The sequence below is a fragment of the Aphelocoma coerulescens genome, chromosome 20 (genome assembly GCF_041296385.1).
Source record: "Aphelocoma coerulescens isolate FSJ_1873_10779 chromosome 20, UR_Acoe_1.0, whole genome shotgun sequence".
In the NCBI taxonomy this organism is placed as follows: Eukaryota; Metazoa; Chordata; class Aves; order Passeriformes; family Corvidae; genus Aphelocoma; species Aphelocoma coerulescens.
In genome coordinates this window covers 2447620-2460137 of record NC_091033.1, presented here as the reverse complement: position 1 = coordinate 2460137, position 12518 = coordinate 2447620, and the positions used below count along the sequence as shown (strand labels likewise).

The window sequence follows — 12518 nt, the reverse complement described above, 5'->3', positions numbered from 1 at the left end:
GGTGTGCTAACACTGCCCAAGCTGCAGTGTAAGGAGCTGGACACATCCAGCAGCTCCGCCTTGGGTCCTGTAACTTGAAGCCTTTGGGATCTGGAGCAGCCTGGCATCCTGATGCCTTTGCTTGGCAGAACCATCTCAAGGCCCTGATTGCTGACCTAGGCCAGATTCCCCTCAAAGGCACCCAAGAACCAAGAATGTCTCTGTTGCATCGTTCCTCAGAAAATGCCCCCAGGTGCCTGGGGGGGCTCAAGCAGGGTCCCTGCCAGCCTCCAGAGTCACAGGCAATACTGACTGTGCAAAGAATGCAAGAGACAAGACCAAGGTTAGCGGGGCCCCTCCAGCTGACCAAGTCCTGCCGGTCTTCAGTGCCACAGGATTCTTCTTTCGAGAAGAAGACAAAGAAAGGGCAGGGCCCTCTTGCTTGCCTGCAGGTTTCTGCATCTTCCATCAGGTTGTGCTCCAAGGCTCTGTTGCCACTTCTGCTATCGGCCTTTGTTTCTCCAGCTGGAAGTAGGATGGGTGCTGGTAAATCTTAGGGAACTTCCCCGAGATCCTCTGGCTGTAGGGTGCTGCTCCTCCTACCTGGACATACAAGATGGGGCAAGGAAATGTCTCTTCCATGTTGACCAAACCTTTCCCCCTTGGAGCCTGGGTAGTCAGAAGAAAACTCTTCCTCTCCCCTAATCTCTTCATGGCAAGACTTTGTTAGGTCTATATTCACATTCCCATCTCAAGAAGAAGGTAGGACATGTAGGCAGGAACTCCTCATTCTTTCATGAATAAAAGCAGAGTGGGCACATGCTGGGCTGTGACTGCAGGGGGAACAAACAAACAGCCACGTTGTTTAGACAAACCTCATCAGACAGAGCAGTTTTCCCCGAGGTGGTGCGAGTCCTAAGAGTTCCTAAAATGTGATACCGTGTAGTAATGAGTTGCATGCTTCCCTTTTAGGCTGCTTCTGTCTCTGGAGGAAAAGAACCTGTGCCTCAGAACACTGGAAGAAAAGAACCAGGCACTGAACAATCAGGTGTCTCAATTTCGTTCTGCTCTTCGCGAGGCCGAGCAGCTCTGTGCAAACCGCACAGGACAAGTGCTGAAGCTCAACGCCCAGGTAATCTGTGCCCTGGCGTCCTCTTCTCCAGGGACACACATCATCACCTTTGGCTTGGAGGCCCCAACTGCTTTCCCCTCCCAGCAGCATCCACTGTTGCCGTGTTCTGCCCCGGGGTGCTGCTGCACCCACAGGCCAAGGCTGGATCTGGTGTCTGCTGCCGATGTTTTCCTCCGTTCTCTCCTGGGTCCCAGCAGGAAATGTGGGAGGAGAAGCAGCAGCAGACTCCTTTGGAGCTTCTCCATCCCTCTGTTAGCAGTGTTGTCCCAGATGGAGTTGGTGCCTGTGCTGGGCACCGAGCAATGTGGGCACACAGACGTGGCTATGGCAGGCTGGGGAGGGCACTTCCAGCGCAGCCAGTTCAGCCGGTGTTCAGAGCTGCAGCCTCAAGGATGCCCATTGGCTCCCTTTCCCTATTTTCAGGACACTTGTTTCCATTGGAATCCTTGGCTCTGTGCCTTCTGTTTTGGGCATGTTTTTTTGCCTGAAGTCATTTCTCCTTTGTTACTTGCTCTACTGCCTGCTCTGCTGCCTCAGGAGCAGCCCTGTCCCTGAGGCTCTGTGCATCCATCTTCCAGATGCGGGCCCTGCAGAAGGCAGTGCTGGAGATGGAGGCTACCCAGGCAACTCGAGAGAAGCAGCTGCTGCAGGAGCTGGAGGAGTCCCGAGCAGGAGAACGGAGCTTGAGGGACTCTGTGCAGGTGCTGGAGGCTGAGGTGTCTGAGCTGCGTAGGAAGCTCCAGAGCTCTGAGAACAGAGCAGAGGCCTTGGCCACGAAGTGTCAGCAGGCCAGTGGTGCTCATCAGGAAACTCAATCCCAGCTGGACAAACTGCTCCTGGTTCTCCACCACGTGATCAGGGATAGCAGAGACTTGGTCACCTGGAGCTCAGGCAAGTGTGGGAGGCTGGGAGAGCAGGTGGAGCGAGGGGGTGGTTCCTGGTCATCCTGGTATGACACACTCACCCTGTCAGTTCAGGCTGACTCAGGCCTTGGGAAGTCTTGTCTCCCTGCAGAGACACAAGTCCATGTTTGTTTGTAGAGAAGTGATTAGAGTCAGAAGGGAGAAGGGCCCAAGTCCTGTCAAGCCACAGGGCCCATGCAGTTGTCTTTGGGGCAGTGCTGACATTAGTGGTCATCAAAATAACGTCAGCCTGTGACACACATCCTGCTGCAAGGCGAGCTCTAGGACAATGACAAAGGCACCTCCTCCTAGGTAGAAAGAGGCCTTGTTTGTTGGAGACTGTTGGATTAAATCTTGAAACAGAATGTCTTCTCTTTTCAGAAAAGGGTCATGTCTTGGGCCTAAGTGCTTCTCAGGATGGGGATGTCCCCGCAGAGCTCACAGTGGACAGAGTGTCAGCAGCTCTGCAAGACCTGCAGCAGCACCTGGAGCATTCCCAGAAAGATCTGGTAATATGCACCCAGAAATCCTGTCCTGCTGCTGGGCTGCTGGACAAGCAGAGTGCCAAGGCCAGGATGGGTGGAAGTTCTTGTAGGGGGGTTGTCTCACTAGCATGGGGAGGAAGGAGGATCACGATCACATCTACCAGTACGGTCCAGCTGCCCTCTCCCACCTGGGCTATTTCTGCTTTAGTGTTTGTAGCCCTTTGTCTCCTGCCAGCAGTGGCACTGACAGGTGATTCTGTTCCTCTTGCCTCTTCCAGAATGATGCAAGGAAGAAGATACAGGCCTTGGAGCTGGAGCTGGGCATGGGGCAGGCTGAGAGGGACAATCTCAGAGCCAGCAATCAGGAGCTGCTGAAACAGTTGGAAGAAATTCAAGCAGGTACAGCTTCACCTCTCCCACCCGCTGCCCCATCCTGTCCCAGCAGGGATCTCTGATGCCACACAGAGGAAAAGGGCAGTGCCCAGAGATGGCAGAGGGGAAGAACAACCAGCAGGAGATTTCTCCATCCAGTGCCAGTGAAAGCTTTTTCTCGAGAAAGATGCCGTGGCTGGCAGTGCCATCTGGCTGTGCTATGGCTGATCCCGTGCACAGGTGGTGCCTTTCAGGTGCTGTGTCTGTGCTGAGGAGCTGTAGCTGGATGCCTCAGCTCGATTCCCCCCAACTCCAGGCCCTGCCAGAGCCCCCAGGCTATTGGCCTCTCTGGAGCAGGGCTGCACAGGCATCCCCGCTCCTTTGTCTCTCTTGGACTGCTCACTCTGCACAAGCCCAAGAGGAAAGACACTTTCCTATTCCTCTGAACCTTGCCCCTTGGATTCCTGCTTTTTTCTCCTTCATTTCTGTCAGCTTTGGAAGCCCTTGCGGCCTTAGGGGCTGGCAAACACAGGCAGGCCAAGAAGACAGTGCTGTTGTCCCTGCAGGATGCACATCAGTTTGCCTTTGCTTTGCTGTTCTCATTCTCCTTCTCCTTCCTGCTGCAGCGATGTGGAGGGCAGAACACCAGAAGACCTCTCGAGAAACTGCCCTGGAGAAAGAGGCCATTGCCCTGAAGGAAGAGGGTGTGACTCTTTGTCAGGAGGTGGCATCTCTGCAGAGGAAACTGGAGAGCCTGGAGAAGGAAAGGAAGGATGTGCTGGTGAGAACGGCAGATGCCATGAAGGGCCATTTCCTAGCTATGTTTGGCCCTTGTGTTAATAGTTCTAAGGAGCACCTCTTTCCAGCTGAGCTTTTCAAACTGCATTCTTCTGAATAAGGAGGAAAAGATGTCGTAGTCATGCCAAAGCCAGTTAGTGCTGAGGCTGCTGGTTTTCCTCCATGCTGGAGTTTTGTGCCCTCTAGTTCTCAATGTCCACACTGTCTCTATGGACATTGCATGGTCTGGGCAATTCCTCGTGTCCAAACCCACGTCCAGATTTCAAATACCTGGACCTGGAACGAGAGGTGAAAAGGCCAAGTTTGCTGTTAATAGAAAGGTGTTTGGCCTTGGCCATCAGAGAGCAGCCAGTGGGGAGAAAAGAGAGAAAAGCAAAGTGCTGATGCAGATAAGGACGTGTGCCTGCAAGGGGAGAACTCGTCCTGAGTGGCAGCAGAGAATGACAGACTGATGTGGCCATTGCTGCTCCAAGAGAGGGCAGTGGGGCTCTCGGGGATGGTGCCATGGAAACTCTACACAGGAGAGCTCAAAAACCACTCCTGTCACCCCAGCTGCAGGGAGTGAAATGTTGGGGGTGTTTGCTCTTCCCTTTCTCCCTGCTGGAGAGCACATCCTCATGGCACCGCCTAAATCCTGCTTAGCGTGGACTTGGAATCCTGGCTGCAGTTCTGGCAGCTGCTCCCCAAAGGAACACTCGAGTGGAGCTGCAAGAGGTCGGGGAAGGGCAGAAAGGGAGCTGGGATGGGCTGAGTGAGCTGGGAAAGACTCAGCGTCAAGGGCGGTCCCAGCAAAGGTCTGAGGCATCCCGAGAGGCAGAGAGAGAGGGGCAGCCTTTGCCTGCCTGTGGCAGGAGTCCCGATCTGGTATGAAAAGCAAACCGAGAGAGGGAATGAGTGACCTCCCTGTTTTGGCAGCGTGAACGGGAATTGTACGAGGAGCAGATGAGAGATCTGAAAAAGAAGAATGAAATGAAAACACCGGAGATGCGAAGTGTCAAGGAAAACACCCAACAACTGGAAGTGGAGAGGGAAGCCAAGCAGGAACAGTTGGAGCATGGGGCTGCTGCTTTGAAGGAATGGCAAGAGACCGCTCAAGTCCTGAGTGTTGCACTGACCAAGAGTGAAATTTCCAAAGGGGCTCTGAAGAAAGACTTGGACATCTTGAAGGAAAGGCTTTGTCTCCAGGTAGGCACTGGCACTGATCTTCAGTCCACTGCAACGTCTCTCAAAGATTCCAATGAAGTTTCCCATGAAGAGGTGGGATTCTAAATCCCTGTCAGTCTAGGCCTGCTTGGGCAAAGCAGCCCGGGCTGCAGCAGGCAGCCTTGTGTGTCTGCCTGGCTCCAGCCAGAGACCATTGGCTGCCAGATTGTTTGCTGGCATGCCTGGAACGACTGAGGCAGCTCTGGAGCTGTTATTCAAATCAGCTCCAGGCCAAAAGCTGGGCATGGGGAATTGCTTCTCCCGTGCCCAGGCAAGGGGAGGCAACATGTGTGGGTTGGATTTGGTGTGGAAAGGAATGGAGCAGGTGAGCAGAGTGATGGACTGAAGTGAGCAGAGTTCTGTAGCGAGGGCTGAAGAGCAGCTGCACTGCTGGAGCTTCGAGGATGCTTCCCGAGATGGAGATTTCTGAGGGACAGCTCTTGTGGTGTTTGAAATAAGGGAATCATCTCCTCTCTGAACACCCAGCAGGCTGTTGGAGCAGAGGGCAAGCGGCTGTCTGAGCACTCCAGGAGGGGTGTGGAATGTGTGCGGGACCAGGTTGCAGCAGCAGCAAAAGACAAGCCAGAGAAGCGTGAGCTCAGGAGAACTTTTGAGGTAAAGTGGGCTTTCACTGCCTCTGCAGAGCCTCAGGCTCCTCTGGATCATGACTCGTGTGCCCAGGCAGTGCTTTGGAGTCCTCTGCTTGTTTCCTTGCCTCTCCCTGTCCCTGCTGTGGGCACACCCCTTTGTTTGTTCTCTCTGTTGTGGCAGCCCATGGCTTTCACAAAGGCACCTTCACTCCGCTGCCTCCCTCCCTGGCCCCGTGTCCCCGGACACACACTGGCCTCTCCTGCACAGCCCCCAGCGAGAGCTCTTTGCCCCCAGTGCTGTCTGGTGCAATTGAGGGTCTGTGAGCAGAGATCTCCTTGCCTTGATGTCCAGAGGTCCTTTTGCCCCATGTTTGCTGACAGGTTTCTGTGACCCTTTCTCCCATCCAACCTGCAGGTGGAACCTGAAGGGAGGAGTGTCCAGAGAATCTTTGGGAAAGTTTACCTCTCGGATACCATTAGAGTGGATGCTCCCCCGTCTGCCCAGCACAGCAGGTCGACTTCTGGACAGGTGAGAACATCATCTTCCTTGGTGGGAGGAACACAACCCTTGGCAAGGCACATGTCCCTCAGAAAGCAGAGTAGCAGCTGTGAGCTGAGCTTTTTTCCCCAAGCCAGGCAAGCCCTGAGCGCTGCTCCCAGGGCTGGCAGCTCCTCTGCTCCAGAGCAGACAGAGGGCACCGTGCTGGAGCTGCTGTGGCTGCACCCGCTTCAGAGCCAGCAGGAGGTGGGAGCAGCTGGCTCTCTGCTGCCAGCCAGCCCAGCAGCCACAAGCCCGTGGTGTCAGGAAAGAAGAGTTGGAGGAGTTTCATGGCCTCAGCAGTGCTTGAAGGCTCATTCTCCCCGTGGGCTTCGTTGCCCACATTGTGCTCTGCTCCCATGTGGAATGCTCTGAAGTTTGGGAGAAGGAGAGTTTGCTCCCTGTCCCTGGGCTGGCTGTGCAGGAGCTTGCTGTTCAGATCAGCTCCAGGCCAAAAGCCGGGCATGGGGATCTGCTTCTCCCTTGCCCAGGCAAGGGGAGGCAACACGTGGGGGTGAGCAGTGATGGACTGAAGTGAGCAGAGCTCTGTAGCGAGGGCTGAACAGCAGCTGCACTGCTGGTGCTTAGAGTCAAGTGTATTGGCAGTTGTGGAAGATGCAGTATTTTTGGGTGACAACACAGAATTTGGGGCAGGGATGTTTGTTGGGAAGGAGCAATCTGGTGCCAGGCAAGCCAGCAGGGCCTGACACAGCACTTCCAAGGTAACAGTGCCAGAGGCTTTTGGCAGCCCAGGGTATCGGAGCTGCAGAGGGCAGATGCTGTGAAACTTTGAGCCCAGAGCACAGGAGCTCCCTGTCCTCTGGCTGCCTGCGAGGTGGCACTGGCTGGCTCTGCACAGGGCTCCTGAGGAAGGGCTCGAGCTGTACCTTGTCCTGCTTCCAGGTTTCCCAGGAGCAAGAGTCATTGAGCAGGGCTCTGGAGCAGCTGCACCAGGAGCCCTCTGGCCAAGGGCACGCACTGGCCCAGGTGTGCAGAGAGAAGGAGCTGCTGGGCCGGGAGAAGGCTGCCCTTGAGGGCCGACTGGCAGCCATGGAGCGTCACCAACAAGACCTTTCCAAGCAGCTGGCAGAGACCAGGTAAAGGCAGGGAGGAGACCCTTTCCGGATGCTTTTACCTTGCATGGACAGAAAATGGAAGTCTCAAGAAAAAGAAATATGCCACAATGTGAAGGTTATTTTTCTGACATCTAAAGCCAGCAAAGCTGTTGTGAGCCTTGGGCTCCTGTTTGTGCCGCCAAGCACACTCGTGTGGGAAGTCAAAAGCAAGCCACCCGGCCCTGAATTGAGTAGTACTTAAACCATGCAGCTGTTGAGTGAAACCTCAAGTTTCTCTTGGGTTTAGTTCCTTGTTCTGGGCATTGAACATCCCTCTTTCCTTCCTAAGTAGCTTGACACAATCCTGATCTTCAGAACTGAAGCTTCATCTTCAGAACTCCAGGCTCTGACCTTGGGATGTTGGCAGTAGCATGCTGCCATTCAGGGGGAAGCCAGAGGCTCCTGCTGAAAATGCTGAGGGCCTTCTGCTTCCAAGCACACTCTTGAGAAGTGTGAGGCAGGACCTAGAGCTGCTTAGAGAGCAGCAGGGAAACCTCTTTGGAATTGTTGACAGCCCCTGGGGATTCTTGCTGTGTTGATGGGCACCCACCTGTCAAACCTGCCAAGGTCCTTTTGGATGGTCCCTCTCACTCTCCAAAGAAGGACAAGACTTGGGCTACTGCCTGCTTAGCTGGCAACACTAAAAGAAAGGTGGCAAGTCTATTCCTTGACCGTGCAGGAGCTTAAACTGCAGTCTCTGCATTCAGGTAGTTGTTGTTCAGACAACATGGTGTTCTGAATTTTTACAAGTGCTGCCATGACCATGAGATTTTACTGTATCATGCAAAGTAGTTCTGAAGTCTCTTAAATACAGAGTGTCTGGAAAATTATGTACCTTTATGTCCATGATGAAGAGAGTTAACAAGTCAGGAGTGAGCCAGGACGAGAGTCTGTTCTGTCCCCCTGCAGAGCAGCTTGGAAGTGCTGATGAGAGAAGGGCTGTGAGCAGAGGCTGGGCTTTTGCTCCTCGGCCCAGCCTGTGTGGGCACAGCTAGCCAGGGTCATAGGTCAGGAAGAGCAGCTGAAGGTTCGGCTGTTGAGGTCACGTTGGGCTGGGCTGTCTGTGCTGTGCCAGGCCATAAGGAAGGCCTGGGCACTCCCTCAGAGGGCCCTGCTTTGCTACTGAAATGGCACAAATGGGCCTTCTCTGTACAAGTTTCCATGCGACCCGTTTTGCATTCTCAGGCCTGGGCATCTTGAGCCACGTTGTCCTGGAATAACTGCCCGGGAGTGTCAGGAGCGAGCAGCTCATGTCTCTCCGTATTTGCAACCTGTAGGTCAGCGAAGGAGAGCCTGGAATCCAGCCTGTTTGCTGCTCAGCAGCAGATATCCCAGCTGGAGATCACCAGCAACCATCTGGAGGCTCAAGTGCTCACAGTCACACAGGCCAAGGAGGCGCTACAAGGTGAGAACCTCGTGTGCTTTGTTTGTGGTGCCGCCCCACCTAGATAGAGAAGCTGCTGTAAAGCCTCCTCTGTCTGCAGGGCTTCTGAGGAGCGGTGGCGCTGGAGGCAGGGCCCTCCTACGCTGACACTGAAAGGGCCTGAGTCAGTAAAGGCAGTAAAGACTCTGAATCTTGCTGTTGGTCGTGTTTGCAGGAGAAGTGAAGTGCCTCCAACGTGAGCTGGAAGCAGAGAGAGCTCTCAGGAAGCAGGAGCAGGAAGACACAGCACAACAGCTCTTGCAGGTAGAGCAGCAGTGTCACGAAAGCCTCAGGCTTCAGGGAACTGCTCAGCAGGTGGAAATAAACAAGCTCCTGCAAGACCTGGTAGGTGACAATACGCTTCTGAATTGTCCAAGCCGGCCCTGGGGGCTGGTTTAGCACCAGCAGAGCCTGAGGGTGTGAAAGGGCAGCAGTCCTCTGCCAGAGGCCTCCCGCTGCTGGGCCGGGCAGGAGAGGCGGCGGCTCGGACTTGGAGGCGCGTGAAGACCCACAGGATGGTGCTGGGCCAGTAAATGCAGCCACGGCTTCCGTGAGGGCGTAAGGCGAGTTCCAGAGCAGCTTGGGCAGTGCCCACCCAAAGCGTGGCGGCCCAGGGCAGGATCTTCCCCGAGTCCCACCTGCCACGGAGCAGATGCCAGCGTGGAGCAGATGCCAACAGTGCTGCTGGCTGCAGGCGTGGGAACTCGGTTCCTGTCTTGCTGTGCTCCCACGGTGGACAGAGGGATTAGCTTTGGGCTGGAAGCAAATGGAACAGGCCCCGGTCCTTCAGTCCTTGTGACTGGGGCATCAGGGTGCCAGAAGGTGACACCTCCTTTTCTGAATGGTTGGACTCAATGCTTGTGCAGGTCTTTCCCAACAGAAATGATTCCATGTTTCTGGGATCCTTGCACCTGCTGAGCCTCCTTTTAAATTCCCTGACAGGACACGGTTTCTGGAGAGCAGAGAGCCAGTGCTGTTGTCTTTTCAGGTTGGGGTTTGTGGGAGGGATGAAGCTTCACGTTTTTCAGCGAGAAGCTTGCCTGGGGACTTCAACTTGAAGATTTTTCCAAACCTCCTCAGGCAATTGACCGGGAAAGGTACCATGCAGACATACAGGAGATGCTGCAGCAATGGGGAAAAGAGAAGGCAGAGAGAGAGCAGGAGTACCAGAAGGTGCTGTTTGAGATGAGGCAGAAAGTTGCCACCCTGCAGGCTCAAAGACAAGAGGAACAAACTAGATTTGAAAATGCCAAGCGAGAGGTAATGATTGTGCAAGGAGAATTGGTGTGATTTTTTGCAAGGCTGGAGCTGTGGGAGATGGCAGGCTATGGGGCTGTGTGGAGCATGCCCTCCATGTCTTCTACATTGAATTTGGGGAGGTGAAAGGTGAACAGGGCTATCTTTGGGCCCAGGAATGAGCCCTCTCACAGGAAGCCCGGCAGAAACATCAGCTTTCCGTTGGGATTTTTGTGCTGCTCTTGTGCTCTGTTTTCCTAAGACTTACCTCGGAGGATCTTCACTGTTCTCTTAAGGGTCCTCTTTTGGTGTGTACTGGTCGGTGTCCATAGCCAAACTGAGTTTGTAGGACTTTTCTTTTGTGGGCACAGGGAGGGCGCAGCGGGAACGCTGACAAGAGACAAATCTTTTTAAAGACTCGCCTGGAGTATTTCTGAACAGCAACCCAGAGATGTCTCCTGGGCTGTGTTCTAAGTCACTTCCTGGGAAGCTGTGTCCCCCCCAGGGCAGACAGTGGCCCAGGGGAGCAGCAGCCGAGTGCTCTGAGAGCGCGTGAGCCCATCAGTCTTTGCCTCTTGCCACACAGAGTTTGCAGGGGAAGTGTCAAGCCCTCTGCTCTTTCCTTCTGTGCAGGTCCTGCTGGAAAAGCAGAAGGAGAAGAATTCTTTATCAGAGACACTGCTCCAAACTCGGGGACAGCTAAGCCAAGCCTGCCAGCAGGTGCAGCAGCTCAGGCAGGAGGTGAAAGAGCAGCAAGAGAAGGGGCAGGTAAGTCTGAGCAGGCAGGGAACAGAGTGCAGGGCAGTGGCAAGGGCACAAAAGGCAGGTGCTGGGAGTCAGGAGGCAAGGGCTGCTTCAGGCCCTGGCAGCACAGAGCCTGGCAAGCTCCAGAGCTCAGGCCCGGGAAGCAAGGCTTACAATGGAAGCAGAGCTGGGTAGAGAAGCCAAAAGAAGTCGCTGAAGGAATGGGATTTTGAGAGAGCAAGTGGGAAAAGCTGAGCCTGAGGGCAGGTCGCAGGAAGTTGCTCTGCATTTTGTTGCCAGACCATCCAGGCAAAGCTGCAAGCTGAGCTGCAGAAAGCTCGGAGGGGAATCCAGGCAGCGCAGAAGAGGCACAAGGAAGAATTACGAGGCATCAAAGAGGAAATGAATCTCCTCCTTGAGCAGAGGGAGGCTCTACAAAAGCAGGTGAGTGAAAGAGCAGTGGCACCGCAGCATCCAGCAGGGGGTCTGTGCCCTTCTTGCTTTTCCATGGCAGAGCAGCAGCTGCTGGGGTGGTCCCTGGGGCTGCCTCGTGCTCTGGGCTCCTTGGCAGCTGCTCTGAAGGACCCTCGGTGCTCTGCTGAATCTCAGCTGCTGCCCTGGACAGCTGGGCTAGTCCTCTGGGCTGTTGGCCAGCAACCATCAGCACGGATTCCTGCTGGCCTCTTCTTGCTGGCCATGGTGTGGGAGGTGCTTTTTCAGGTGCCCTTGGTGGGCCACGTAGAGATTGAAACAAGTTGTCCGTATGCATTGTGAATCTGGTGCTCTGAGGACAGGGAGAAATGGAAAGTTGGCCTTTGCCTTTTCTCACAGCCTCTGCTGTGGCTGACAGTGACAGGCTGTGGCTGTAGCCTCTGACTGCTTTGTTCTGTTTGACTGGAGGTGGGAGAGTTGACATCTCAGCTGGCAGCCTCCAGAGAGTCCCAGGCAACGATTGTTCAGAGAGCCCGGCAAGATGTGAGGGAGGCCCAGAAGCAGTCAAGGCAGAAGCTGTTGCAGGTTGAGCAGCTCCAGAAGATGCTGGAGGAGGCAGAACATCAGAACAAGGAGCTGCAAGTGCACCTGAAGAACTTGGAGATGGAAAGGAGTCAATGGGAAGAAGTGGCACGCAAAAATTCGGGACTTTGGGCTTCCTTGAACACCCTAGAGAAGGAAAAAGCCAGGTAAATGAAAGCCTGTGGGACTCTGCCTTGTGGGAATGGATTCCCTCTTTGCCATCTTTGCACCTGCCAGGGGCTCTGGCAGCATTTCCTACGTGGCAGAGTTCTGAACTCTCCGTGCAGACGCGTCTGGTTGTCTGGATGTTGTGTTTCATTTTCTTTTCTTTCAAGCCTTCAGTTAGAGTTTTTCTGAAGACAAAGGCTTTTGGAGTAGCTCTTTCCCTCTAGGGGTGTGTTCTGTTGTGAGGTGGGTGTGCTAACACTGCCCAAGCTGCAGTGTAAGGAGCTGGACACATCCAGCAGCTCCGCCTTGGGTCCTGTAACTTGAAGCCTTTGGGATCTGGAGCAGCCTGGCATCCTGATGCTTTTGCTTGGCAGAACCATCTCAAGGCCCTGATTGCTGACCTAGGCCAGATTCCCCTCAAAGGCACCCAAGAACCAAGAATGTCTCTGTTGCATCGTTCCTCAGAAAATGCCCCCAGGTGCCTGGGGGGGCTCAAGCAGGGTCCCTGCCAGCCTCCAGAGTCACAGGCAATACTGACTGTGCAAAGAATGCAAGAGACAAGACCAAGGTTAGCGGGGCCCCTCCAGCTGACCAAGTCCTGCCGGTCTTCAGTGCCACAGGATTCTTCTTTCGAGAAGAAGACAAAGAAAGGGCAGGGCCCTCTTGCTTGCCTGCAGGTTTCTGCATCTTCCATCAGGTTGTGCTCCAAGGCTCTGTTGCCACTTCTGCTATCGGCCTTTGTTTCTCCAGCTGGAAGTAGGATGGGTGCTGGTAAATCTTAGGGAACTTCCCCGAGATCCTCTGGCTGTAGGGTGCTGC

At 54.6% G+C, this 12518-nt stretch overlaps 1 protein-coding gene across 1 annotated transcript in view; it reads left to right on the top strand.

Moving 5' to 3' along the window:
• LOC138120838 (centrosome-associated protein CEP250-like) overlaps nt 1-12518 on the top strand; it is a 93324-nt gene that overhangs the window by 40836 nt on the left and 39970 nt on the right. Inside the window, exons 14-20 of the mRNA XM_069033856.1 lie at nt 2831-2897; nt 3497-3651; nt 4584-4925; nt 6903-7096; nt 8392-8482; nt 10833-10961; nt 11418-11698. Coding sequence (XP_068889957.1) covers nt 2831-2897; nt 3497-3651; nt 4584-4925; nt 6903-7096; nt 8392-8482; nt 10833-10961; nt 11418-11698 — 1259 coding nt within the window. The remainder of the gene's footprint in view (nt 1-2830; nt 2898-3496; nt 3652-4583; nt 4926-6902; nt 7097-8391; nt 8483-10832; nt 10962-11417; nt 11699-12518) is intronic.